General features: G+C 45.2%; 2 protein-coding genes across 16 annotated transcripts in view; one reads left to right on the top strand and one right to left on the bottom strand.

The window, feature by feature from the left end:
• The first annotated feature begins 1,826 nt into the window (after positions 1-1,826).
• MFSD10 (major facilitator superfamily domain containing 10) lies at positions 1,827-23,735 on the top strand. Of its 3 annotated transcripts, none has more exons than XM_059470426.1 (13): positions 1,827-2,050; positions 4,441-4,632; positions 5,814-5,910; positions 9,221-9,324; positions 10,098-10,256; positions 11,386-11,574; positions 16,019-16,127; positions 16,706-16,817; positions 18,040-18,148; positions 20,086-20,176; positions 21,648-21,695; positions 22,568-22,657; positions 23,010-23,735. In XM_059470426.1, exons 2-13 carry the CDS (start codon positions 4,459-4,461, stop codon positions 23,114-23,116), a joined length of 1,389 nt encoding a protein of 462 aa, XP_059326409.1. In that variant the 5' UTR covers positions 1,827-2,050; positions 4,441-4,458; the 3' UTR covers positions 23,117-23,735. The 3 variants fall into 3 exon arrangements, with proteins under 3 accessions (XP_059326409.1, XP_059326411.1, XP_059326408.1); XM_059470428.1 differs by lacking the exon at positions 1,827-2,050 and adding an exon at positions 2,154-2,320; XM_059470425.1 differs by lacking the exon at positions 1,827-2,050 and adding an exon at positions 2,813-3,085.
• Positions 23,736-25,709: 1,974 nt separating this feature from the next.
• The window catches only part of ADD1 (adducin 1), a 62,172-nt gene continuing 60,192 nt past the window's right edge, over positions 25,710-27,689 (bottom strand). For 9 of the 13 annotated variants that reach the window (XM_059471238.1, XM_059471246.1, XM_059471242.1 and 6 more), the window contains one exon: positions 25,710-26,540. In XM_059471238.1, the coding sequence (XP_059327221.1) occupies positions 26,188-26,540 (353 nt within the window). In that variant the 3' untranslated portion in view covers positions 25,710-26,187. Of the gene's footprint in view, positions 26,541-27,242; positions 27,476-27,689 lie in introns of all 13 variants that reach the window. The other 4 variants (XM_059471243.1, XM_059471249.1, XM_059471245.1 and 1 more) reach the window with 2 other exon arrangements.

The raw sequence follows: 27,689 nt of genomic DNA, 5'->3' as shown, positions 1-27,689 counted from the left end.
GAACAAAACTGTTCAGCCAGAAACTCCATAAATTACCTTTTTTATGACAGCATGAAAAGCTTCCTCAGGAGTTTGGTCTTTTGGTTGTCAGCTGGAAGCTGGTAAGCAGTTTGATATTCTCAGTTGTGCCTTGCAGAAGTCACAATAATCTACCATGGTGTGTCCCTGCTCTGTGTAAGGCTTCCCCTCTGACCACCAGATTTCTGCTGAGCGGGGCACTGAGGCTGCTCCTCAGCTTGACAGGGGCACTTCGGCTGCTGGACTGAGGTTGGTGTCAGCTACAGGAATTGTGGGACTTCTTTCCTCTTCATGGGCCTTCTGGGCATTTGCAATAGTCAAACAGAAGCTCTGACAAAACATTTGGCAGCTTTGTCATCACTCTGAGACTGTGAGGTGTTACATATTCAGGGGGAGAAAAGCATTCTGTGAATGTGCTCCTTGTGGTCTTCCAGGTGTGTCTCGTAAGCTAAACAGGTATATATTTCAGTCCTAAATATATAGGCTGTGCAGTCTTAGTTAAAAGACTGGGTTTTGTAAGGGTTTGGTTTGGGGGAAGGTTGGGGTTGGGTTTTTTCTTCTTCAGTAAATTAGGTCTGGAGTAGAAAACTAAAATCTTTCATGCAGTCTGAACACTGAGTCTAAAAAATGATGAAGATGCTGTATGGCATTGAATACTTCAAAATATTGACATTAGGGCTAACACTGCTTTTTGGCAATAGAGCAGGGAAGTAAAAGAGTAAATGAGGCGTTATTTCAATAAAAAAACAAGACTGATATAAGAGAAAGGCCAATGTTAATACATGTATTCTAGGAACCAAATTTAAGTTGTCTGTCAGATGTGCAAGACTTTAGACTGGAAAGGAGTGAGTAATGACCTATCTAGTAATAGAAACAGTGTGATGTATTTACATGCAGGATTGTATGACATGGTTGACTGCAGTAACACAGCTGGGCTCAGTGATCTGCAAAAGCTTTAGGCCGGTAGATTTAATAGCAGGAAGAGCTGTTTTATTTGGTGTCTCAATAGGGTTTTTTAAATATATCTCAATTCAGATGGTACCCCATCAGTTATATACAATGATAAGCAACATGAAGAATACATATTTATTTATTTCAGATATTAAAGGATTATTCATACTTAGTCCAGAGCACCTCAAAAAAGAATTTTGCCTTGGAATGGACCAAGTACATAAAATTCTCAGGTAAACATGAGATTAGCAGTTCACTATTTGAGTTAGCCAGTTAGATAACTATTTGATTTAACTGGCATGTTAATCCTGATGTTATGCTTACATAAGCTCCTCCAGGTCTAATCAGCTGGCAATCCATGAGGGAGATGTCACTGAGCAGAAGGTCTGTGTCCCAGTGCTGATAACTACATTGCCTTCGAGGGAATCAGAAGTCTTTTTAATACCTGTATTAAATTTGCTTTCTACATTTTGCTGGCAGATTCTTACCTCTTTAAGACTGTGGTGATGGATCTGCGTAAGTCCACTTGTAACCACATCCTCCTATTTTAATTAGCAAGTTGGACGCCAGACACGCCTGGATAAGGGAAGAGTGCTCGGCGGGGCTTACAATACCACAGCTATTCATGTTCTCCGGGCTAAAAAACTTAGTGTTGAGGGAGAAGTTTGGTTTGGGAGCAGAGAGTTACATCTTTTGCAACTACCTTCTTCTCTTTGTCAGATAGCCCTTATCAACGCCGCAGCTAACTGTATTTATTGCTGCTCTAGCAATAAACGGAACGCCGCTCCCCTTGGAACGAGTGTTTCAGGACCTGTGTTTAAGGGCGAAGGCAGGGCTGCGGTGCGAGGTTGGCCGTTCATTTCGTACCGCGGCGCTGCGCTGGCTGCTCAAGCCCCGCCGCGCTCCGCGGAGCCGCTCGGGCGGGCCGGGTCCGTCCTCGGCGGCGCCGGGAGCGGCTCCATCCCCGCCGGAACAGGAAGGCGGCCGGGGCGCCGCGGAGGGCCGGGGAGGAGCCGCCGCCCGCAGCATCCCCGAGGAGGGTTTTGGCGGGCGGGGGCCGCCCGCACAGCCCGGAGCAGCGGTAGGTGCCCGGGGCGGACGGGCGGCGGGAGCGGCGGGGCAGGGCCGGGCGCGGCTCCCCGGCGGGAGGGACCCCGCGTCCTCCGCCTCATCTCTGGCGGGCCGCCCCTTCCCTGCCCTGCCCTGCCCTGGGGAACTGCGGCTTGTCTCCGTGCCCTGCCGAGCGCCTGCCCTGACCTGAGCCGGGGCTGCGTGAGGGAGGCTGAGGAGCCCTCCCGGGGCTCAGCAGGTAAAGCCGGGGCCCGGAAATTTCACAAGGCGATAAGGTGAGGTAAGAAAACCCCCAAAGGATGAAATTCTGCCTGCTGGCAGATAACAAATCTCAGTTCGGACAGGGCCGGCTTTGGTGCTGAGCCCTTCCTGGGAGCCATGGCACCAAGCCCCGGCCCTGCGGACGGAGGACGGGACAGAAGCGATGGGACACGGGGAATGCCGAGGGAAGGAAGGGCTGGGGAGAGCCAGGCAGAGCCAGCGGCTGTGAGGGATTCACGTGTGCTCAGGAACAACCTCCCCAAAGGCAGAGCCCTCCCTCTCCCAGCGCGCCTCACACAAGGCAGATGTCGCCGTGGAGGTAAAGTGCTCTGTTTTTGCTGTCAGGATGCCAAGGGCCTGTAAAATGTTGTGTGGTTTCCTGCCTAGCAAAAAATTATGGAGAGGTTTGAACAACCAAACCAGCGGAGCACAAAGGCAAAAACGTGCAGTACCTTGGGATATTGCGTAAGGGAAATTGCAACCACGCAGCCAAAACTGGAGCAGAGTGAAAGGTCAGCGCAAGCATCGATGGGCTGGAGCTGCACGCTGGCAGAAATGTTCCTGAGGGAAAGGTGTGAGGGATGTTACCTTTGTAAATAACCCTGGAATAAAGTTTAGCTTGGTCATACAATTCAGTGGATGACTGAACAAATTGTAAGGAAAAACAAGATACGGTCTGCCTCAGTGACCCCATCCCTCAGCTGTTGGCTGGATGGACCTAGGCCCAGAGAGTATTTCTTAAAGGAATGGTTATTTTGGCTCCATGTGCTCTTTTATCATTTGGGTAAGCAAATAATGCTATTTGTAGCGGTGATGATTTGCCATTTTAATAAAAGGATCTTGAACATAAATCTGCTAAATCAGACCAGTTTGGTTAAGATCACTATGCCAAGAGTTTAGTAAATGAATTGCAGGTGGCCCCCATTCCATGTTTATTTACCTCCTGGCAATTGAGCTTTAATAATGCTTCAGTGCCACTAAACTGACTTCATAGGTCAAGAAATGTCACAATAATATTTATTGCTGAGCATGACAAAGTTTTATAGCCTTCAATTAGTGTAGTATCGTTTTCTATGTGCAAGTGCCTTGTGTATATAATATGGTATATTTGGTCTGGAATATATATTAAGAATTGCTCACTGTTTTCAGTGGTGACTCATCAAAGTCAGTGAATGTTTTTGTATTAATTGGCTTTGGATGAAATTCTGTCTCCTTTTTTATTCTTAGTCCAACAAACTTTCAGGGACTTTTGCAGAGGAGGGGACTGTAAATTTGATTCTTTTATGACTGAGATATCATGTATGTTTTATAATTCTGAAGTTTGCAGTTCCATGGTTTATATATTACTCCTTGATTTTGATTTATGTTGCAAATAAGTTAATTTTTGGGATTGAGACCAACTTCTTTATTTGTTAAAGACTGGACTATATATGATCTGCATCCTTGTTTAGGGCTTTAAGATAGTTTTGTAGTATTATCAAAGGGAGTTGATAGTTCTGGTATTTCTGACAAAATAAAACTGTTGCCTTAATCATTTGATGCCCCAGGTCAGTAGCTATCATCTGGAGAAAGAAATAAAAGATGAAGTTTAAAAATTTTCTTCTGTTGTTTCTTGTGGGGTTTATCTGTAGCTCTGTGGGGTTTATCTTGAAGACTGCATTCCTGCAATACCTAGGAAGTCTGCCTTTTTTTTTTTTAATTGTTGTTTTGGTCATTTCTAATATACACTGAAGGCATAAATAAACTCTTACTTGGATGTAAATATTTGGAATAGAGTGCCCTTTCATACCTATTTTACTGTAATGCTGAGTTGAAAACATGTAGGGAAGTCATGTTAGTGTTGCTCACATGTTGACAAACTTCAAATGCTCCTTAGTTCTGTTCTATTTGAGGTGCTCCTATAATAGAGTTTGTTGTTTTATTGCCTTTGTAGCCTGTTCTTGATGGGAGAAAACTTGGTGCTGAGCTAAGAGCCAAGACTGGAAGGTTGTGGCTCTTGTTCCCTTGTTCCCAGGTAGCTTAATATAGCCAGAACTTATTTTTGTGAAGTCTGTAAAAGTAGGAATGAATCAGCAAGATACTCTTATGAAAGACCTGCAAAAAGCTTCCTGTTGACTGGATATAATGCAATTTTTTTAGGAGCAGAGCACTGGGAACATGGCCCTGGGAGAGAGAGGAAGGAGCAGCAGCAGCTCCAGCAATGCCAGGCAGGAACAGAACCATAATCGTGTTATTACAATTGTCTTCCTGGCCCTCTTCATCGACCTGTTGGGATTTGCCCTCATCTTGCCACTCTTTCCTTCCATCCTTGATTATTACAGCCAGACTGAGGTAAGTAAAGAAAGTCAGCCCACAAAAAGTGTTAGGCTCTTGGGGGAGGAATGGAAGAAAAATCACCTGCCTTGGGGCAAACCAAGCAGCTGTAGGAAGATTAATAATTACCTGGCACATATAAATGGTTCATTAACTGAATTTATTTGTCAACCTGCATAAGACTCTCACCTGTATTTTTTCATTAAATTAGGAGATTTGTTTTGATAAAAATTCAGGTATTTCTTAGTGTCTAGTCCTTGTGGTTACCAATGCATTTGTGTCTTACACTGATGTCACTGGTGAGGCAGCTCATAATGGATCTGCAGGCTGGGGTTTATTGTAGAACCAAAGAGATGAGAGCTTTTACCCCACCTGAATATTTCACAAGGTCATTTGGCCTCCCCAAGTGTGGAGTTCCATCTCAGCTTCCATTCCTAGCAGGGAGCTGGCTGCTGCTCCAGGAACAGAGCAGAAGCTCCTGTTGGATCCTGGCTGTGCAGGTGCTCATTGTTACCCTGCTCAGGTGTTAATGGCATTACTGGTCAAGATGAACATGTTGTTGTGGGAGAATTGTTTTTGCAGCCCACACCTCTGTCTCTCAGCCCCTTTCTAACCCCACTCCAGCTGCAGCTGTAGCCTTTGTCCTTACAACCACATCTCTAACCCAAACCATGGGCTCTGGTCTCCAGGGTCTTCCCCAGGGTCTTCCCCAGGGTCTTCCAGTGTATTTCCAATAGCCAAGGTCTCCACCTTCTTTTTCAGACCCTCTTCTTTTCAAGTCCTCCTCCTCTTTTTGGGAATCATTCCTTTTTTGCATCACCTTTTCCTTCTGCATCTGCAAGCTTCTGGTTCTCCCAGGCTAAACATGTGCAGCAGGACAGAATGTGTCTCATGTTGCCATTTTAATTGAAAGTTTCAGGGCATGCCTGTTTAATTCAGGATTTAGCAGGTAATGGGCCTGAAGGCTTGAGAAAGTTCAAATTCAGACATTCCCTCACCCAAACATATCCTATCTGCTGTCTGTTAACATTCACCATTTAAGCTATTTTTGATCAGTGAGCAAATTTTCCCTCGTGAGGAGGAGGAGGAGGGAAGGAATCATCTAACATTGTCTCTAGTCCACATTGTGTCTAGTTTTTGATGCAGTCTTTGAAAATAAACTTCTCCCTGCTTCTGTTTCCCTGTTTTCTGTTTTTCAGGATGGATTCTATTTGTCATTGCAACGTGGGGTAGACTGGTTTGCAGTGATGGCTGGGATACCTCCAGAGAGGAAATACAACAGTGTCTTGTTTGGAGGTAGGGAAACTGAACAGACAAGCTGACAGCCAAAAAACACTGTTCTTTCCAAGTTATTTGCAATGTTGATGTGAAGGATGACAAGAAATACAACAAACATGCTTGCCTGTTATTAATTCTAGGTTTAAGTAACTCAGAAAGTGTCTCTTAGACTATAAATGATTTTGTTTACAACACACTGATAGCAATGAAGAGTTGGACAGCCCCATCTCTGTTGTTTGGAGACACCTAGACAGGCAGGAGGAATGGGATAACAGGAACCTTGTGAAATTCAGTAGGGACAGGTTTTAGGTCCTGCCTGTGGGAAAGAATAGTCCAGCAGACTGGACACTCACTGGTGGCCCTGGGGGTCCTGGTGAGCAGCAAGCTGAGCATGAGCTAGCCCTGGCAGCAAAGGTGCCCAGAGCTGCTGGGATGTGTGAACAGAATCAGTGGGTTAAGGGAAGTGATCATCTTGCTCTAGTCAGCACTGGATAGACCATATCTGAATTGCTGCATTCAGTTTTGGTCCCCAGTACAGGGAGGAGTGTCCATACACTGTGGTGAGTCCAGTGGAGAGTCTGGGGCCCTTGGCTGGTCTGCAGTGAATGGCAGCTTTGCAGCACCAGTGGGGAGTTATGGAGAGCTAGGATCTTCACTGAGGTGTGTGGGAGAAGGAGAGGCTACAGGTGTAAATAGAAGCAGGGGAGGTTCAGATGGGAAATATGGGGGAACATTTTTCCAGTGAGGATGGTCAGTAGAGCAGGCTGCCCAGAGCAGTGTCCATCCTCAGAGATTGTCAAATCCTGGTTGGGTAAGGCCCTGAACAATCTGCTCTGACCTCACAGCTGACCCTATGTGTAGGTGACCTCCAGAGCTCCTTTTTAACCTGAATTATGCTATGATCTTACTCAATTTGTTCTACAGATTGTTACAGAAATACAGGCCTGCTGTTCCTTGTTGTCACACTGCCAGCTGAGGGTCAGGAGCTGCTGTGCTGTCAGGAGCTGCTGGCAGTCCCAGAAATGCCTCTCCCTTTCCAGTTGATGTGCACATGATCAGAGATCCATCAGTAGGAAGCAAACACAAACTTGTGTGTTCCAGCCTCGCCTGCCCCTTGGGCAGGTGTAGTGCAGCACTGCTGCTAAATCCCATTAGTCTTATTAAAAGCAGCAGGGCCTTTGGATTGCAGGACCCAGAAGCATTTTCTCTCTCTAGGACACTGCTGTGGATGAGCTCCAGCAGGAACAGAGAGGGAAATATGTCATGGTACACATCAGAGACTCTTCTGGCTTCCTGCCATCTAGACAGTTGTGAGAAATCTGTGATTTCAGAGTATGAAGATATGAAGGTATCTGGGTTCATTTTAGTTAGAACCTGTCTACTCTCTCTTTTTGGCAGGCTGAGGCCTCCCCCAGGATAAGCAAAAGGCTTTTAAAATAAACTAAATTAAACACAAAACTTAATTAGAATATGTGTGAATGTATTGTTACTATTTAAAGTAGTTTAATTTGGTATAACAGGCATTAGGGAGTTTATGAGCCATTTTCCTCTTTCCTACCACATCCTTGCAGGCATGTTTTTCTTTCTCTGCTCATTTTTTAGTCAAATTACTGGCTTTGAATGCTAGGAAACAGTTTCTTTAATCCCTCAGAAGCTGCCTTCTGTCTCCTCTAAGGCTTGACCAGAAGCTTCCTACTCTCAACTTCTCACCATCTCAGGTTGTTTAGACAAGGGGTGGGAACTCCCAGTCAAGTCCAACTTGTTGCTTTTCCTTTTACCTGCCGTGTCCTGCACTCCTGGGAGTGCTGTGTGGAAAGTTTCATTACAGTTGTGATGTTAAGCAGAGGCTGCTGGAGCCTTCCTGCAGCCTGTGTTCCTTCACTGCCCTCGTCTGCCCCAAGGAGCATAGGATTGGGAAGGTGCTTGCCAGATCATCTTGTTGTTTCTCCCAGTGCCAGCCATATTTTTCATTACACTGCAGGCTCTTCAAGGCAGAAACTTCTCTGCCCATGTCAGGGCCCTGAGGGCACCAATATTTAGTTGCTGTGCCCAGTCATCCAGGAGCTGTATTTCAGACTTTGTCTCCAGGGCTGTCTCTGTCCTTATCTCTTGGATGGACCTCACACTTACACTGGAGGTACCTTGTCTCCTAACCAACATCATAGTGTTGTTTCCACTCCTTTCTCTGTCCCTGAGTCCTGCTGGTCCATCTCTGGAAGGATGTGTGGAACCCTTGCCTTGTGTGGGACTGTCAGTGGGTGCTGGTGGCAGCACCTGCTCTGCCCAGCCCATCAGACTGTGGGGCACCAGACTGGTGAGGGCACTGCCAGTGCTGTGGTCACCCTCAGCTCCTTCCCCCGTGGAACAGCCCTGGTTTTGCTGCATGCTGGCTTGGAAATATTTGGCATGGAAGGGTGTTTTTACAGTGCTAGAAACACAGTGAAGGGAACTGTGTGTCATAAACTGGCCATGTAAAATTCTGTAAGATTTTTTTACCCTTTTTTTTTTTTTGAGCTGCGAATTACCACAAGCAGCTCTTCCCAACAAGGTGTTCAGTATCAATATTCTGCCTCCCTCAAAGCTGATGGGAGCAGAACTTCTGGTCTGTCTCTCCCCTGCCTTTTAAAGCTTTGATAGCTGAATGATCTGAAACATATAACCCAGTTTTTCCTTTAGAGAAAAGCTGTGACAGCAAAGCTACTTTTGCCTGCATGTTGAGAGTGTAGTGCAAATTAATAAGTCTATGAAGCTAGAAATGGCAAGAGAAAAGAGGAATTAAAGATCACAGAAGCTGGAGGCAGATTTCAAAGGACTCTTGGAGTCTCTTGGAATCACTCCTACCTCTTAGGGTGCCTCACTAACAGCAGTGCTTAAGTCCTTCTTTCCATGATAAAAAGGAAAGAAAAACTAATTAAGTGTGACAGAATCAGGTTCAAACAATCAAAAAGTCTTAAAAGAACTGTGACTGTTAAAGACTGTGTTATCTCTGCTTTAAGAACAAAAAATGTATGTAGTCAGCAGGGAAACATTGGAGAATCATCATTCCATAATAACCAATGAGTTTCAAACCCTTTCTCACCAGTGAAGTAACCAGGAATTAATCCAGTTTATGCCTGTTACATCTGGTCTGTCTGTATTTGCTGTCTCAGTAAAGTAAATGCAATGTTGGTGTTCTGAGAAACAAAGCTATTCTTCATAGCTGCTGTTTAACATTTAATTTCAAGTTTTTATCACACATAGTGTGCTAGATCCCAAACAGCTTGGCTGTCTTTGTATTTAAGATAAAGGCAGCAAACCTAATGATTCATATCTTTTTATCTTTTTTTAGGTCTGATTGGCTCAATCTTTTCCCTCCTGCAGTTTTTCTCCTCTCCCCTCACTGGTGCAGTGTCAGACCACTGGGGCAGAAGGCCTGTCATCCTGGTGACAGTGGTGAGTGTCACATGCTGAAGGCACCATGATCTTGTGCATAGCACAGGAACTGAATTGTGACAGTCTCAGTTCAGCTCTAGAACTGAATTTTCAAGATCTGCTGGTTGTTGACTCTTTATTGCCAAGTCACTTGGCCACACTTCCAAGTGTGAGTGCTTAAACTGAGCTTCCCAGACCCAGAACTGTTCAAAGAACACACCAAAATATTTATCTGTTTCTGTCATATTCCTAAACCCCTATGTCCTGTGTATGGGAGAATGACTTCAGATGCTCTGTTGACAAATGTTAGGCTTAATTCCTATGTATTTTACTTCATCAAGTGATTAATGAGGGTTGATCACTTCATGACCTGTTCCACAGAGCCTGGGAATTGTTGGTTAGGAAGTTCTGTATAGCACTGCAAGATGCATTTCTTATGAATGTGGACATTCTTCTTCTTTTGAAGTCAGATTTCTCTTGAATTTGGAAACAAATGGAGTGGGATGTACAAAAATGTTTTGTACCCAGGACTGGTTTAACTTCCACAGAATTTTGCTCTTCTAATTTTGTTAGAAATATCCCAATTATATGTAGTTTGTATGGACTTGTTTCCACTTCTTTTATATTGCTGTTCAAGACATGGTGCAGTGTCAGTTTATTCAGCCAGTTCTGTTACATGGGGTTTGGAGCAGCCATTGAAAACAAACAAACAATGCAAATGTTTGGCTGGGAAGTGGGCAGAAATGACATAAACTTTGCATTGCTTTATAAAGAGCCCTTTCTTGCTTCTGCAGATGGGTTTGATAGCCTCATACTCACTCTGGGCTGCCTCTCGGACTTTTGGCGTTTTTCTTCTCTCCAGGATCATCGGGGGGATCAGCAAAGGGAATGTCAGCCTCTGCACAGCCATCATTGCTGACCTGCACTCTCCAAAAGCACGGAGCAAGGGCATGGTGAGTTACACTTGTGGGCCACATGTTTAGTGTTAATAGGCAGCTTTTAATTGATTTTGGGTGCTCAGTATGTGTTCATCAGGTGTGTATTCACTGATCAAGTGCAAACATGACTTTACATTCCACCTCACTTCTGGAAAGGTGCCAGATCATATTCCTGGGACCTCTTGGACTTTTGCCTATGACCAAGTGAAACACAGATGCTCTAGAGATGGGAAAATTATCTTGTTTCAGTGTTAGAACTCTTTCTCCTGCTGGTAACTTTAATTCTAATAGCTTAGAAATCAAAAGGTCTTATGGCCCAATTTTGGCAGCTGGAAGCCAATTGCAGGGCAGCCCCTTTTCCTCACCTTCCCAAGCTGTGGAAGCACAGCAGCACAGCACAGAGTGCTCCTGACTTCTTGCACACTGCACTGGCTTCAGGATCTGAGCTCACTGGGTGGAGGATGTGACATTTGGCTGACTGAGGATGAGCAGCTGCCCTATCCACTTCCAGAAGGCAGTGTCCCAGATGGAAACATCCTGCAGGCTGAACTTGGCCTGTGAATTACCAGTTATATCTTTTATCCTATAAAAACCTTACAGGCCCAGACTTATCTTAACAGATTGTTGTAAGCCACCACAGAGGACAGCTGCTTCTTGGGAGGGGAAGGCTTTAGATTTCACAGTGATAGCTAATGAATCTTGCAAGCAAATTATCATAATCCTGGGGAGCCAAAATGCATTTTTATTTGTGGAGAGAGGTAGCCTTACAGCACTAGTAAATAAAATGGGTCAGGGCCTATTTTTAGGGCCTGAGAGTAAGTCAGTGCAGCATGGCTCACATCCACATGGCTTGTATTGTTTTCTATTCCAAAGCAAAGTAGGCATGTTCATTCTGCTTTCTGGGAGGCAAACAGCATCTGACTGGAGCTATTCCCAAGCAGTGACGGGCCACTGCCTGTTCCTGCCACTTCCCTGACTGGACAGAAAACAAAATTGGTTATTTGGAAACAGCAGGCTTTTAAAGCTTCATGCTCCCTGCATCCTCAGGATGACTGAGTTCTGTACCTGGTTAATCCAAATAGTTTCACAACCTGAAAAAACTGGTGTCTAAAATTCTCTGTGTGTGTTGACTTTATCCCTGCAGGCCATGATAGGTGTTGCTTTCTCCCTGGGCTTCACCCTGGGCCCCATGATGGGTGCTTACCTTGCCATGCAGACAGAGAAAGGAGAAGTTTTTTACCTTCGCTCAGCGCTGTCAGCGCTCGCGTTTGCCGTGGCTGATTTCATTTTCATCTTTCTCCTTCTTCCAGAGACTCTTCCCAAGGAAAAACGGGTAAGTGGACCATCGGTCTCAAGACCTGGTTTTTCTGTAAAAATAGGATTTGAAAATGGTTGAAATATTGGAAACAGCAAAGAACAGGCTTAGCCAGTTTCTCAGAAATTTAGCTCATTCCTGGGATTGGGATTATTATTAATGTTGGTGTCAAAGCAGTTGTATCATCATAGAATCATGGAATATTTTGGGTTGGAAGGTGGTTAAAGATCATCTATTTCCAACCCTCCTGCAGGGACACTTTCCATTAGACCAGATTGATCAAAACCTCATCCAGCTTGACCTTGAACACTTCCAGGGATGGTCCCATCTCCTAGCCCAGTTTAATACAAGATCTTTATAATTAACATGACTGCTTCATTGCTGGTTTTGGTGTGTAATGTTTAAATTTCTCAAAACCTAATGTGAACATAGGAGGGAGACTGTGAAATTTAAACTATGACCACAAGGATTCCTTGGGGAAGAATTTCAGCAAATCATAAAAATAAATGCATCAGAGACTGGATTTTCTTTCATTCATCCAGTATATGTTAGAAGTTTTCTTACCTATTATATTGTATTTGCTTGAATATTTTGAACAGTTAAATAGCAAATTACTTTATTCCTGAGCTGTTCTGTTTCTACAGATAGAAAATACCTACATGTCCTAAAATTCAGTGACTGATTGGATTTGTGGGGCCAAACATCTATTAATATTAGAATTTAATATTGTGTGGTTGGACACTATGTGATTAATTTCTTAGAGCAGTCTCCTTTGCAGAGTGAGAGAGGTGGAATTCAGCCCCGGGTATCTGCACTTGATTTGAGGCTTTCACTGATTGGACCTCTGCTGTGATCCCTGGTTTCTAGGCAGCACTCAGTTCTTGGAGGGTGCTTGGTCTCTGGATAGCCAAACCCATTTGACACAGAGAATTGTTCAGGAAACTTTTATCTGCAATGATCCTACCAGGGCAAAACTTTGCACCTTCCCTGAGTGTTTCCCAGCAGGTCGTGTCCCATGGGAAATCTGCTGCTCACACTGTGTTCCCAAGCACTACAGTTATGTTATTTTCTTTTAACAACTCTTCCATGTGTCATCTGTTCCTCTTTCCTATTTGGCTGTTCCTAAACCTTCCAGATAAAATCCTGCTCTTAGAGCTGCACACTCCAGGAAGGTGGCAATGTGGTGATGTAGGGAAGTGCTGCAGAGCAAATCTGTATTCTATAAACAATTTCTCCTTTGCTGTAGAGTGATTAAATGGCTGCAGTGCCTTTGGGATCATGTGATGACTGAATAGATCCCTCCTCCTTTTGTTATCCTCTTGAAAGTTCTGACCAGCTGCTCTGCATTAGCCAGCACCACTGAACTTAGGAAGGGAAAGGAGCTTTCTGTCACTGCTGTTTGGGGCTCTGGCCCTGTGCAGCAGTGGGTGCTGCAATGGAAGCTGCTCAGGGCCAGGTCCCAGTCACACAAAGTGCACAGAGAGTTTGGCTGCCCATGACAGGGTGGGGGGACAGGTTTGGGGCTTCTTGTGCTCGTGTGCTGTCAGCCTCCATCCCTCCATGGGATCCATGGGTTCCAGCATATTTGTAATTTCAGTTATTAGGCTGCTCTGCTCTCTTCTTTGGTAACTCCTCCCACTTCCTGAGTACTTTTCTTGGCTTGTGGATGGCAGAGGAAAGGCAGGTATGTTGGCTGCCTTTCTGGAGTTGGCTGGGCTGAGCTGCAGCAGGTGCTCTCACAGGTATAGGAGTGGAATGTGTTGGAAGGACAAAGCTGTAAAAAGAGGGGAAACCATCATGAGAAATGGTAGGAGGATGTGCCAGTGGGATCAGACATCTGTTTCCTTGAAGTTTGCTGTGTTCTCATTATACCCTTGTTTCTCTATCAGTCTGCTTTTCACAGGACAGAGTGTTTCATATTGATTCATGTTGAAATTAACTTGGAGGAAGGGAAAATGGAGGGGGATGGGAAACAAGGATATGTTTTCATACAAAGAGAACAGCATTTTTACTCTCTTCCTTCCTCTTTCTGTCAGTTGTTCCATGAGCTGATCAGGTCAAGAGAGTCATACTGGCCTTATGGTAGCCAAAACAGCTCCTGCTGTGACCTGACTGGGAGAAGGGAAGAATAGGAAGGTCTCTAGTGGAATCTGTCCCCTTTAAGAGTTAGTTTTTAGCTAAGCTAGCCATGAGCAGGGAGGTAGAGGGAGAATCTTACAACTCTTTTTTGCTGGACTGTGTGTGGGGCTGTGCAGTATCAGTAGCAGAGCTGTAGAAAGACAAAGCTGTGCTCTGTGCACACTGAACACATCTGCTTTGGGAGGTGAGGCTGCAGCTTGGCAGGCCCAGGCTGCAATCCTGATGTGGACTGACTCTGCCTTCCACACCTGTTACTGCACTAGAGGAAAACAGAATGAGCAGAGACACTCTGAAAAATGCCTGCCATTCATGGTGACTTTGGGGATGATCATGAAGTAGAGTTGAGCAATTATGGGATAATGAATCATAAGCACAGAAATGAAATACAAGTTAGATGTTGCAGAGTTTGAACCTGTGAAGAAACTCAACTTCATGCAGCTGCTGACACTGACTGAAATTGGCAGTGTGTACTTTTTGGGGGATGGTGAAACTCTTTAGCCAGTTTTAGGACAATGCTTTCATTATGGATCAGGAGATGAAATAATTTCTAGACCGCTGTTTCTATGGCAAAGATAGGAGAAATTGAAAAAAAATTATGTGTGCACACACAAACACACCTACATTAAAAAATCAAATAGGTGTATATATTTCATAAAACATTTAAGGTTTTAAATGTGCAATTACAATGTATTGTAATTAGACAAAACTAAAATCAGCCTTGTGCAAGGCTGCTTGACATCCTGTCTGACATGGATAATAATTCAGAGCTGGTACAAGCTACAGGGTATTTTGGTTACTGGCAAAGATGCTTGCAGGGAGTTGCTTGTGCCCAGATTCTCTGTGCTGGAGTGCAAACCCCATCCTACCAACACATGGAGGAACTGGGGATTGCCACAGGCCAGCTTCAGGAAATCCTCTCAGACTCCTCAACAGGGTGAGCAAACTTCTTGGGTGTGTCTGTGCTGTGTACAATACATGCAGTGGGAGGGAGAATAAATATCCCAATATTTTCTGTGTGAATCAGCAGCCTCATGGCCCCAGGCCAGCCCAGCCTATTGGACTGGTTGCTGTTGTGAGACTCATGGGCTCCAGACTCTGTGTTGGGTACTCAGAAGCTCTGACTATCAAAACAAGAGAGGTCCTTAATACCATATTGAAGGTTGATTTGTTTACAGCTTCATTAAATCCAGCCCATAATGAGTCCTCAGGTCATGCACTGAGATTAAATTCTTTTGATAATCTGACCTTTAATCTCTGCCCTCAGAGAGAGAGCAGCTCCCTCCCTCCCTATCTGGGAAGAGAAGAAAACTCATCAAATAGAGCCTGTGCAGGGCTTTGAAGGCATGAAATACTCCATGTGATTATTCAGGATTCTTGAGTGTCTGTGACTGTTGTATAAAGTGACAGGCTAAGTTCTACTCAAAAAAATTGTTTTCCTACTAATGTAGGATTTCTATTCATTTGATTTCTAATCATTGATCATTCTAATCTGATTTCTAATCATTCAGACATTATTTCCTTTCATGTTTTCTTTAATTTTCTGTATTTTAGAATTAAAAAAAAAAAGAATAAAAATGTAAATTATCTATAGATGAAAGAATAAGCATTAGATGGAAGAATAAGTGCCTGTGGGTAAGGAGCAGGGAGAGTGCCACTAGGTACATAATTAGGTTGAGATGTACACAGTACCAGGCCCAGAAGTGTTACAAAATAAATCTTCCTCTTTAAAAAGCCACCCACTGTGGCTGGGCAGAATCTCCTTGGAAATTCCTCTAAAATATTTTCAAAGAATCTCTGTAAAAATTATATTTTCTTTCTCTTCCCCAGGAGGTGTCACTGGCTGGCCAAAGTAGCAGCCAGTACCAAAACAGACCAGTGTTTGATGTGCTGCACACACTGGTCTCAGATTTGTAGCACAAGAGCAAATCCTCAGCTGCCTGTGAGCTTGCAGGCAGATGTGCCATTATTTTCCTAGTAAATGTTCTTTGGACATGAGTGATGATGCAAAAGGTGAACCAAATGAAGCCACCTTCAAGGCTGTGGAGAATAAGCCACTTGTGCTTTGTAAGAACCCAAAGAAGGATTTGTGTCTCCAGTTTTCAGTGCTGTCAGTGCTGCAGCTTTCAATTCAGTCACTGGCGCCAGTGGCGAGTTCAGAATGTCTGGGTTGTTACTGGGGCCCACTCAAATCCCAGTGCCAGGTGCTTTGTTTCATCTCAGATGATTTGTGTAGGTGTAGAGGCACATTTGGTGGTTCCTGTCAGCTCCTAGCCGTGGTTATTGCATTAGGGTTTTAAATAAACCTCTTTGTGTCTTTGATCAGGTCCCTTCTGTGACATCTGGATTTCAGGCAGCAGTTGACTTGCTCAGTCCTTTGGCTCTATTTCAGTTCTCTGCAGTCACCCGAGGCAAGGATTCCCCCTCAGAGCAGAGTAAGTGTCAGGTGGCTTTTTACAGTAACACTGTCCTTTGTGTGTGGCACTGGCCTCTAAGTGAAAACTGTACTCAGACCATTCCAGAAGCAGGACTCTGTTTACTTATTTAAAACCCACCTCAATAACTTATGAACAGGCAATCAGAAGTTCCACTGGACCTTGGTCCTTTTGTTCCCAAAAGAAGGTTTTGAAGATTTTTGACTTGATATTTATGTTTTCCTCAGCCACTGGCTGCAGTAAGTGAAGCAATTTAAAGATAGATCAAGGCATAAGCAAGGGAGATGTGAGTTTGCTTATTCAGGCTGCAAACCAGGAACTTCAGACTAGAATTTTGTTTCTCAATTCACAACTTGGAGATGTAGGTTTCTCTACATCTCTGTAGGACTCCTTTTGTGGCATGTCTTGTATGGATATTTAAAATGAGCATCTGAGGTGAGAACATTTCCCTGTACAGTTGATAAATGCTACTTTTCTATTGTGGTTTTATTGTCAAGCTTTGCTTGGAAAACACCACCATGTTTTTCTCTCCACCTCCCACCCCCTTGGTGTTTGTTTGGGTTTTTTTGTTTTTTCAGATGTTCAGAATCTCAAAATTTTGGGCCTGGCCTACTTCCTGTACCTCTTTCTGTTTTCTGGCTTGGAGTACACACTGAGTTTTCTCACTCACCAGAGATTCCACTTCAGCAGGTATTACAATAAATGGTGTATATTTGACTAGGATATTTTCCAAAATCATTTAATTTAAGATCTCTTCATGTATTTTCAAGAGAGGCTTTCTGACATTAGTAAAGCCACCTCTGTGTTTGGTGGTATTTGGGCTTTGTAAAAAGAATTCATGAAATATGGGCACAATTTTTATCATGAATGAGGTACTCCATCTACAGCTTCTAAAAATTAGGGAATATAAATACCCAAGATTAAATTTAAGCTCCTGAAATAGGTATAGCTGTGCTAGTTGTATTGACTATAGTAAAACCTTTTCTTGCTCAAAGAGTTTTTGGGTATCAGGACAAAACCTGAAGCTCAAAGAGGCAAAGAATGGGGAGATATCTGTGTGCTGATATTTGCTCATCAGCAAATTCTGCATGGCATATGGTGTGCAGTCATGTCACAGAGCCTGATCTCCTGTAGTCAACCTCCAGAGAAGAAAGAACAGAATCCTCCAACAGCTCAGCTTGAAATACTTTTTCTGCCAGCTCATAGGAAAAATTCCAGCCAGGAATGTGAACTTGCAATTTGATTCCTGTGCGTGTCCTTCCCTTTGAGTAATTCTCAGAGGGTTGTCTCATCTTTCCCTGTCTGTCTTTCATTACAGTTTGTGGTTTAACTAATCCATGTGTGTCAAGGGGAGGTTTTTGTAGTGCTCTGAGCTCTGCTGTGTCCTGTGCATTCAGGGCAGCCCTCAGTGAGCGGCAGAATTCCACATAATTCAGTCAATGAGGGAGGGCAAAGGGAAAGTTGAAGAAAATTAAAGGAGGGAGTGATGTCTCAGACTTCCCAGTGTGATAGCAGCTCACCACCACACTGGCCTCCATCAAACCCTCCATGAGCTGCACCTTGGAAACCAACATCTCCATGCACGTGGCACAGCTGTTCACAGCATAATTCACACCCACTGGTGTGCTGAGTCTTTGTGGGCAGCCCAGAAACCCTGAGCTACCCAGCAGCCCAGAGGTGGCTGCAGCTCCTGCCAGCATTGTCCCACCTTACAGAAAAAGCTCGGAGTTTCCCCTCGCTGCTCTCTGCTTGCCGAGGCAGCTGCTGGCAGCGCTGTGAGAGCCCTGCAGGGCTGAGAGAGCCCCGAGGGCCTTTTGTGGTTTTTGTGTCCCTTGCTCAGGGGGTTTCCCGGAGTGGTGAATCCAGGGTGGAATGCTCCGTGCCTGACTCTGTGCTTTTGCCTCCCTTCCAGCATGCAGCAGGGCAAGATGTTTTTCTTTATTGGAATAACAATGGCTGTGATCCAGGGAGGCTATGCTCGCCGAATCAAGCCAGGAAATGAAATCAGAGCTGTAAAAAGGGTAAAAAAAAAAAAATCTATATTTCTTTTTCTTTCCTCCCCACAAATCTGATATGTTAATTTTCAGTCTGAAGTGCAGTGAAGGGTAGTTGGAGGTTATAACTGTATTTGTCCAATCAAAAGAAATTTCTGTCTCATCTGTCCAGCTTTGTGTGTGATAAAGGAGGGTATGACTCCTAAATGACTTCTCAGAGCTGGTTGTTGGGCACTTTTCTGTCTAAATAAACTTTGTAACATTAAAGCTCTTTCTTATGATATGAGCAACAGTACTATTGAAACTTTGCATTCTTCATATTTAATTGCAGTAAGGAATGAGAACAGATTGTCCATCTGTGCAGGTTAGGTAGAATACTGTGAAGAGTATGCTCTATTTCAGTGATTTCTCTTGCAGTGCAGAAACTACTAAAGCTGCTTCAGGGCTGATCTCTGATTTCTTTCTGGGAAATTATTTTCAATCTGGCTATCTTTGTGCTTGACAGGCTTTCCCTAGAGTATATTTCACTGCTGGGCAGGAGAGATAGATTCTTTTTCCAATCTTTGGTTTGTGTTCATCAGTATTACACGTAACAAAAGCATGTATCACTGTTCAGGCTGAGGTTTCACTGACAGAAGTGTACATTCCTTTGTTTTGCTTGGCTCTTTCCTCACAGAGCCACTGCAGCTGCTGTGCTGGGATGGCAGGGAGCAGCTCCCTGCAGTTCAGACAGCTCTGGGGACAGCAGATGTGCCCTTTACATTTGTGTGTGGAACCAAACAAAGCACTGCCTTGGCTCCTTGGCAATAGGTTTGCTTGGACTGCTAGAGCCTTGATTAATGTATTTTACATTATTTTGAGGCCTGTGTGATATCAGTGGTGGCAGGGTAGATTTCCAAACCACTGCATTCCTGAATTGACTCAGCTTTTCTTAAAGTGATTTCTGCTGGTGGAACAATCTCCACCCTGGTCGCTGTCAGGCAAACATTGATGTCAGGCTGCTGGTGTCACGTTTCCCTGTGGGGATGAACATCAGCTGTGCTGCTTCATCCTCCACATCAGCCTCCCCCTGTCAGCCTGCTGGGTTTGCTGGCACTGCACTGCCCTTTGCACCTCTCATTTTTACACTCCTTCCTCAGGCCTGCCCCAGGACTGCAGTCACCTCAGACACTCATTTGCTGGGCTGGTGGCTCCTCAGGAACACCCCCAGCCCTGGGGCACTCTTCTCCAGGGATGCCCGTGGCTTTTGTGGGAAATCCTCCTTTTGCTGAAGCCATTCTGGCACTTAGTGAATCTGCACCACATGACAAAAGTGGCCTCTCTTAGCACAGTGCTTACAGCAGCTCATTTATCACTGAATCTTCAAAATGAGGCCCTCAGTGGCAGTGAATACCCTCCTTTATCACACACAAAGCACATCTGATCTGTCTTTTCTGCAGGAGCTCTGTAGGCAAGGGAGACATCACAGGGAAATGGAAGTCCAGCTCTTGGAGGAGATGAAGAATGCTTTTTATTTTGGGGGTTTGAATTTTAGATGCACCCTCTTCCCCCTTTTTTCCTCTTGGCTACAGAAACCTGAAAGCTAAAGGTAAAATCAGCCAATAACGCTGTGAAAAAGCAGAGGAGCTGTAGTCCTGCTGCACACAAGCTTTTTCTTCTCTTATGCCAGCTCAGGAGATGCAGAGTTAAAGCCAGGTTAACACAGAACAAGAGGAAAAATCCCCCAAAAGGGCAGATGTGTAGAGAGAGAACTTGCATGTGGTGTGCAATCAGTGAGAGGGAGCAGAAGAGTTCATTGTGCTGGTGTGTGGCCATCCAGGTGCCTTTGAAGTGTCTGCTTGGGAAGAAAGAGCCTTCTGCGTGACTCGTGTGCTGTCCCATCCCGGAAGGGAACTGGCAGGACACCTCGGGCTGGGCTCTAACGAGCGGGCTCAGTGTAACCGTGTGACTCATTCCTCTTGCAGGCGATTGTGCTGCTGATTCCCGCGTTCTTGTTAATTGGATGGGCTGCAAATGTGACCGTGCTGAGCGCTGGACTGCTGCTGTACTCCTTCGGTGAGCTGTTCAAACGGCACTGCAAGCTAAGCACAAAGGATTTTCCTTCATGTATTTATTCACACTGTTAAAGATGCACTTCTAATTTCAAACTACAAAAGAAAGTTGACTCTTGGGTTTGTGAAATATGGACAAAATGGTGTCTGGGGTATTTTCTGATGCTGTTTGTATCACAGGAAGTTGGCGTGGTGGTATTTGGAAGCATCCCCAGTGCTCCCGTTGCCCTGTCCCACTGTGGAGCTCTTTTTACCCTCTCTTATCAGACCTAGAAGCAAAGTTGCACTAAATAGCTCAGCTCAGGAAAAAAAGCAAGGCAGGGAACCTTTGTACCCGAGTGGTGCTGCATTATTGCTGAGGCTGGAGACCTGCACACTCTGAGGGTGTTCAGAGAGATGTTTTTAGTGTTTGTATAAATTCTGCTCTGCCAAGCTGTTGTTCAGGGAAACAGTCATGAATGAAGTTAGATCCATCTACTGGATGTCTAAAAAGAGATTTCAGGTATTACCAATGCTGCTAACTATTGTTAAGCACTACTACCAAAGTGGACTTCTCGTTTGCATGGTGCAGCTTGATTTAGGAGTAAACTCTAAACCACAAAACGTGCCTATTGAGCCTATTATTTGTCTGGGGCCAGCTGTGTGTCTGATAGGTGAGGAGTGAGAGTTCATAGTTTAACCATATTTGAGTCTTCCTTGTGCAGACTCCATCTCTTCCCAATTAAGCCAGCTAGAAATGCCCCTTGGAGGGGGGGGGGGGGGGGGGGGGGTTCTCTTCTCCTTCTTTTCCTCCTCCTGGCCAGGAGAGGCAGGAAGAGGCAGGAAAAGGAGAAGAGAAACCCCCCAGGGGTATTTACATTGAGCCACCTGCAGTGACATCAACCTTGACCATTCCTGCTCTTCCCCTTCCCTTCCCCTGCTTTATATGTTTGAGGCACTTCTTTCTTGGCAGAAAAGGCCCCTGTTTCAGTAAGAGGGCAGTGATTGTTGAACAACTCTTGGCTTTTGTGTCCAAAAAATTTTGTAATCTTTTCCTCTTGGATGTGACTTTCCCAAGAGAAGCTGTAGCTGCCTCTCCTCCCTGAGTCCACTGCCCTGTCACTCGGTACAGCCACCTCATTGTTTGGAACAGAGCAGTTCCCTGCTCCGCCTGATAAGAGCACAGTGATTTGGGAAGCTGCCAGCTGGCTGACCTGCCCTGTCCATCCCTGTCCCAGGGCTCACAGAATGAGGGATGCTAATGTGAAACATCTGCTTGGAGCACTCCCAGCTCTGGGCTCTTCCTGCAGGTTGCCTCGGAGGGGGTGTTCCCATCACTGACCTGGATTAAACCTGGTGACTCAGTGGGGGTAGAGTGCCCAGAGCTCAGCATATTTCCCTGCAGCAGTAACGAGGTTGGGCCACATGTTTGTCACTGTTCTTGTCTGTTCTGAGCTCTGCTGTTCGCTGACAGTCTCTTCTGTGGATTTTTCCAGCTGCAGCCATTGTTATCCCGTGTTTGTCAGCAGTGGTGTCAGGCTATGGTGAGTGTCCTTCCTGCTGACCTTTGTATTGACTTGGCTCAAATTGCACAGAACTGACCTTGAGTTAAGCATCAACAGGAACAGTTGTGGATCCCTCTGCAGAGGAGCATAGGGAACCAGCCCATGGCTCATAACTGATAATTCCAGCACTAACAGCACTGATCTGCTCAGTGACCATCAATATCACACTGCAATTTTGTGCTGTGTAACACAGCTCAGTCCAGTGTGATGGGGAAACTGCAGCAACCTCATTGCTGGTGGTGATGAAGAAGTGGGCAGAGGACCCAAACAGCACTGAGGAGGGAACAGTCTGGGCTCTCTGAAAAGGACACCAGCCATCCCTGCCAACAGTGAAACAATTTCTTGCTGATTCCTTAGAAAAGACCTTCTGAGGAACCTTCTGAAGCCTTCTGGCAGGGTTGCTCTGTTACCTTGTAAAGCAGATGTAGCTGTGGTGCCATCTGTGGATAACACGGCTTTGGGTCAGCTGGGTGCCAGGACTGCAGGGCTTGCTGAGGTGGAAAAGAAGGGTTTGCTCATTAAGGTCATGTTTATGTTGCTCTTATTTAACTTGCAGCCACAGTTCTGTGTTTATTGTACACCTGGGCCTTCTCAGAAAATCTCGTGTACAATGTGAAGCTTTTGTTTTGGATAGGCTGGGGGGTTTTGGGAACGTGCACTGCAAATTGTCCCAGTCAAGCCAGGCCCTTGTGTTTCTGCAGTTGTGAGGCCTTGGTGGAGGGCAAGGGCAGGCTGGGGACTGGGTGAGAAATGATGGGATGGGAAGATGCAGGTGGGAAATGCCCCAAAAGCCAAAGCTCCCAGAGCTGCAGCTGTGCCCAGACCCACAGTGTCGCTCTCTGCTTGCACAGGCACTGCCGGCCAGAAGGGACGAGTCATGGGCATCCTGAGGAGCCTGGGCGCCCTGGCCAGAGCCCTGGGACCCATCCTGGCAGCTGCAGGTGAGTGTGGCCTCGGGCTCCTTCCTCTTCTTGGCACCTGCCAGCCCAGCTGGGGCAGAAGGGGCACAAGAACTCCCTGCATGGGGTCAGAGCCCCTGGGCATTTCAGGCTAAGGGGACAGAGGAAGGGAAGCAGCCTCAGAGCTTGAACTTGGGCTGATGTTAACAGCAAGCAAGACAGAACCTGTTTGCTGAGTGCAGCCTTGTGCTGAGCTCCTGGCACCCTCTGGCTCACCCAGGGGTCAGTAGTTCTGTTCAACTGGGCAGGCACTGTGTGAGCACAAAGCTTTGAGGGCATTCACACATCTGCAAGGACAAGCACACTAACAAGATGAATTCCCTTTTTTTTGCAGTTTACTGGCTGGCTGGGGGAGAGATTTGCTTCACTGTCTGTGGTGCTTTTTTCCTTGTCCCCTTGGCTCTGCTCAGGTCTATAAAACAGCAGACAAAGGAGGAGTAGGAAGGAACCACAAAACCATCACCAGCTTCCAAGGACCTCTGCAAGACCTGACTCTTGGCACCTGGCTCTGCTGAGCAAACAGGAAGATTTTGATCTTCTGGAAGGAGATACACGATGACCATTTGCAGCAACAACACACAGCAGTTATGTTTAAGGTGGCCTCCCAGCCAGCTGGGTTAGCTTTGCAAACAGAGAAACACCAAACAAACAAAACCAGACACACACACCCTGACCAAGAGCTGAGAAAGACATTAAGAGCAGCAGAGCCAGCACAGCAGCAGGCCTGGAGCCCTCCCCACTCCCCAGGTGCTGTTGCACACAGGGCTCTGCAGGGGCTGGGCTGGCACAGAACAACCCCTCAGGACCATTCTGCTGGGGTTTTGTACAAGTGGTACCAGAGCTCTGCAAATGCTGCATCCACACCTGCAAACGTGATGGTCAAACAAAAGCAGAAGCACACTACAGGCTGCCTGGTACCCCACTGGGACTTTGGTACATGGACTGTTTTTAATATACAATTGAATTTGGTTGGAGACATGTTTTATATTTCTAATACTGTGGGATGTTTTTGATGACCAAGCCCTGTTCTTTTTGCATTACAATAAAGTGTTACATTGAACACTCCTGTGGTCAGTTCATTACAGTTGTTACCCCCTCTGAACTGAACATCCCTGTCTGGCTGAGGCACAAAGGGGCCAGGATTTTACCCAAGGTGCCAAAGGGCCTCCTTGAGGGAGCCAGCCATGGATGGCAGTGCCGTGCTGACCCAGCTCATGGGTGGGGGAAGGAGCCAGCACCAGGCTCTGCCCACTGCTGAGCTGGGAATCTCTGGGAAGGGAGCCCTGCCACAGCCAATTGGAGTATTTTCTGGGAAGGAATGCCATCACTAATCAACACCTTAATCATTAAAAGAAATCTAAGCAAATAAGGCTACAGAATAAAAGTGTACAAGTTTTGAAAGCAGAGCATGATTTTTTTTCAAGAGTTTTATTTGTGAGTAGAACTTAATGATACAAGAAAGAAAGAAAAATACAGGACTTTATTCTGCCCCAAAGTGTGTAACCATACCATACATGACTACATTTCATATTGTAATACAAAGAACTAAAAGAACAGACTACAAAATTAGAAATTAAGAGTCATTGCATATGTGGTCAAGATAAATGGAGGGACTTCAGTAAAGAACTGAAACATACAGCAATTAGTCATTTAGTTACGACCCTGCAATAAAACACAATTTAGCAAAATAAGTGTTGTTTGCTTCCTAGTGTACAAGGACATACAATGTTAGAGCAGAAGCTGAAAGCCATTCGTGCCATGCAGTCCTGCCTGTGTGCTGCTGTCCAGGGGCTCCTGCCCAGTGCCCACCTGCTCTGGCCCACACCGGCCCTGTCACCTTTCCCACGGCCCCAGCGGCCACCTCGACCCTTCAGTTCTCACCTGAACACTGACAGCTCAATTCCACTTCCAGCTGTTCCCCTTGGCCGCTCAAAACCAGCCCGAGGATCGGCACCTCCCCGCCGGCACGGGCCCTGCTCTGCCCGCCCAGAGCCGCTCCACGCAGCCGGCCCTCCGCGCTTTCTGCTGCATCAATGTAAGGCATTAGTTCTCTGCTAGGTTACCAATTGCAACATTTAATATTGTCCTAAAAGGTTACATCCATGTTCTGTTGTGTTACAGACACTTACTGTGAGTCAGTGTGTTGCCCTCACCCCCGCGGGGTGTTGGGGTTTGCTGCTGTTGAACCCAAAATGCAAATTCTAAAAACCAGAATGGTCACTGCCCCACCGGCCCTGGGCCGGGGAACGGCGCCCGCTTTCCAGAGAATTCCACAAGCTTGACCTGCCTGATCTTAAACTACTTTTGTAATTAGTGAGAGACACAAGCATGGCAAAAAGTGGGAAATAGTGAACTCAGTGGCGAGAGTGATTTGCCATGCTGCACATTAAACAAACATTTACAGCAAACGGTGAAAATACACCTTAAGGTTACACAGGATTTCTGCACTTGACCGCTGGCAACAACAACAAAAAGATTTAAAGAAATGCCAGCTTTTGTAAGTGAAAATATAATTACTATAAAACAAGGTGAAATAGTGTAATGCATTTACATTTTTGTCAGTGGGAAGGAACAAACACAAAAGGCTGCACATGGGGTTCATGCACAGCAAGACTGCATGTGCAACAAAGGGATTTTTAGAAGAATGAAAAACCTGTGCTAAGGCCCAAAACACACCTGCCCATGCTCCACACCACCAGCTTTCACTTCAGTCACTTTTTAACCTTTTCTAACAGCCAAATCACCACATGACTCACTGAGGAAAGAGCAAAGACAGATTTCCCTTAAACTGTAATTCACTAGAAAGAAAAAAAACCAGGCCAAGATCGGGCTCTTTGAACACACAACATGAGCGGAACACACCACGGACATTTCAGTCCTAGACAAAGACTGATTTCACCAGCCAGTTATAAAATAAAACAAAGTGAAAAACACCTTCATTTTGTAACAACAGTGAGAAGGGAGAAAGAGAGGAAGCAATGGAGAGCCTCAAAGCTTGGCCAAACCACAACCTGTATTCACAAGCTTGCAGAAGTTTACATGTCAGTTCAAGAATTCACCCCCCTTGAGAACACCACTGCAAAAGTATCCTCCCTAAAAATCAAAATTTAAGAAATTTACCTGTGACTTGGAACAGAATATTGGAAAGAACACTTCTTGTGGTAAGCAATGGGTGTTTTATTTTTAATTGTGAGTTTTTTATATTCTTTTGCAAAGCAGTGCAGGCTTTAAATTAAAAATAGTGAATCAATGCCTTCCACATGGAAGTTATTTACATTTGATTACAAACTAGGGCTCAGATCTGTGGCAGCTGCTGAACACACAGGATTAGCACCTTTTTGGACATGAGTTTCTGGTTATAACCCTAAACAATCAAGCCATAACTTGAGGGGCTGGTTGGATTAATTGTGGCATTCATTTACATAGTAAGACAAAACACTCAGTACGATCTGGTACATTCTAGTGGTTAATGGATTTTAAAATATGACAGTGTTTCTGCAGTGGGTTGGCCTTTAGGAGTCACTCTTCTTTTTGCTCTTCTTCAGGAAGGAAGGAGTGCGGAACTTCTTTTTCTTTTTCGATGGGGACTTCCCTGGAGATTCATCACTACCTGCATCAGCTGCTGTCCCCTCCTCAGCCGTTGGTGTTGCTGGCTCTTCAGTGGGTTGGGACTGGGGTTCTTTATTTTCCACTGCAGGTGGTTCCGTTTGGCTTTTGGGCACGTCATGATCACATCTCCCTTCCTCCTTCCCTAAGGGAGGGAAGCCGAGTGCTTCCGAAGGCTCATCGGGGGTGAGATCTGGGAGGGTTTGCTTGAAGGTTGCAGCATCACTGTCATCTCTGTAGGTCTGGTCCTGCCGTGTCTCTGGTGGACGGACAGACAGCAACAGTCAGTTTACAAAAGTGTCCCTGGAGCAGGGCAGGCGAGGCAAGTGGATGGTGAGCGCGCTCTACAAGAAACTAATATATTTACTTTGCATGAGAGCCTTTGTAATAGGGCTGTTCTCCAACTTTGGGCACAGAAGAAATAAGATATTCCAAAGGTCTGTTTGTTTTTAAGCTTCTTCACACAGAACAGATAAAGCTGAATTGCATCAGCAAGAGAGTAACTGTTCAGACCTCGCCCCTGTTTTACTCGTGATATTTGCAGGCAACACAATGCTTTTGTACAATAAAACAAGAATTAAACCTACAGTTTTCACTGGCATTCAGTAGAGTGTTTTGCAATTCAATACTTTAATTCTTATTTCTTTTGGAGAGATAAAACTAATTGCTGATTTGCAGTGATCCTATATATGCAAATCCATTAATTTCTAAATTGTTGGTTTGCCAATTTACAATCCCAATGAAGAGATTTTCATAACATTCTTCCATGAGATCTAACAGATATTGCTTCAAAATGTAACTTCCTATCACAAAGGCTTCACTTTTTTTTTGCAAGATATGAGTACATATTATGGATTCCTATAAGTAAAATCCATGTAGTTTATCAAAGTAAATGAGCTCAGCAGGTTATGCAATACAGCTTGTTTTGTTTATTGTATGTGATGTCAAGAGCCAAACTCACCCTGTAAAAGGGAACATCAAGAGTCCAGTGGTGGCTGTGTGTCCAAAGGGGAACTGAACCACTCCTCCCTCAACTGGAACAGTCCCCACTCCTGGCTGTGCTGCTTTAGGATGCTCAGTTTAGGGCTGCTCTCAGGGCATGGGCTGAACAAGGAGCACTCTGTGGGGTTCCCTGCACTGCTGTCCGTGCCTGCAGCCAGCAGGGTCCTGGGAGCTGGGCCACATCCATCCCCACTGAGGTTACATAAGGAGGAATTTAGAGCAAAATCCAGGCCGTGCTCATTGTGAGGCACAAATGAAAGGCAACTATTTTTTCCTCCTTTCGAGGTCTTGTTTGTTTTAATTTGAAAAGACTGAAGGCTTTCACAAGAAATTACAGAAAATACTTGATACTTTCACATTTTTCCTATAAAAATGACAGTGCTCTTTTTACTTCTGCCAGATGGGA

This window comes from Ammospiza nelsoni, chromosome 4 (genome assembly GCF_027579445.1).
Source record: "Ammospiza nelsoni isolate bAmmNel1 chromosome 4, bAmmNel1.pri, whole genome shotgun sequence".
In the NCBI taxonomy this organism is placed as follows: Eukaryota; Metazoa; Chordata; class Aves; order Passeriformes; family Passerellidae; genus Ammospiza; species Ammospiza nelsoni.
Note: the sequence above shows the minus strand (reverse complement) of the source record. Positions and strands in the feature narration are given on the sequence as shown.

Bases quoted from the DNA above. Each gene is read 5' to 3' on its own strand.
- MFSD10 (XM_059470425.1), top strand. From the start codon at position 3,065: ATGTGCTCTTTTATCATTTGG. The intron at 5,911-9,220 runs GTAGGGAAACTG...ATCTTTTTTTAG, and splicing joins CAACAGTGTCTTGTTTGGAG to GTCTGATTGGCTCAATCTTT. The intron at 18,149-20,085 runs GTAAAAAAAAAA...TTCCTCTTGCAG, and splicing joins AAATCAGAGCTGTAAAAAGG to GCGATTGTGCTGCTGATTCC.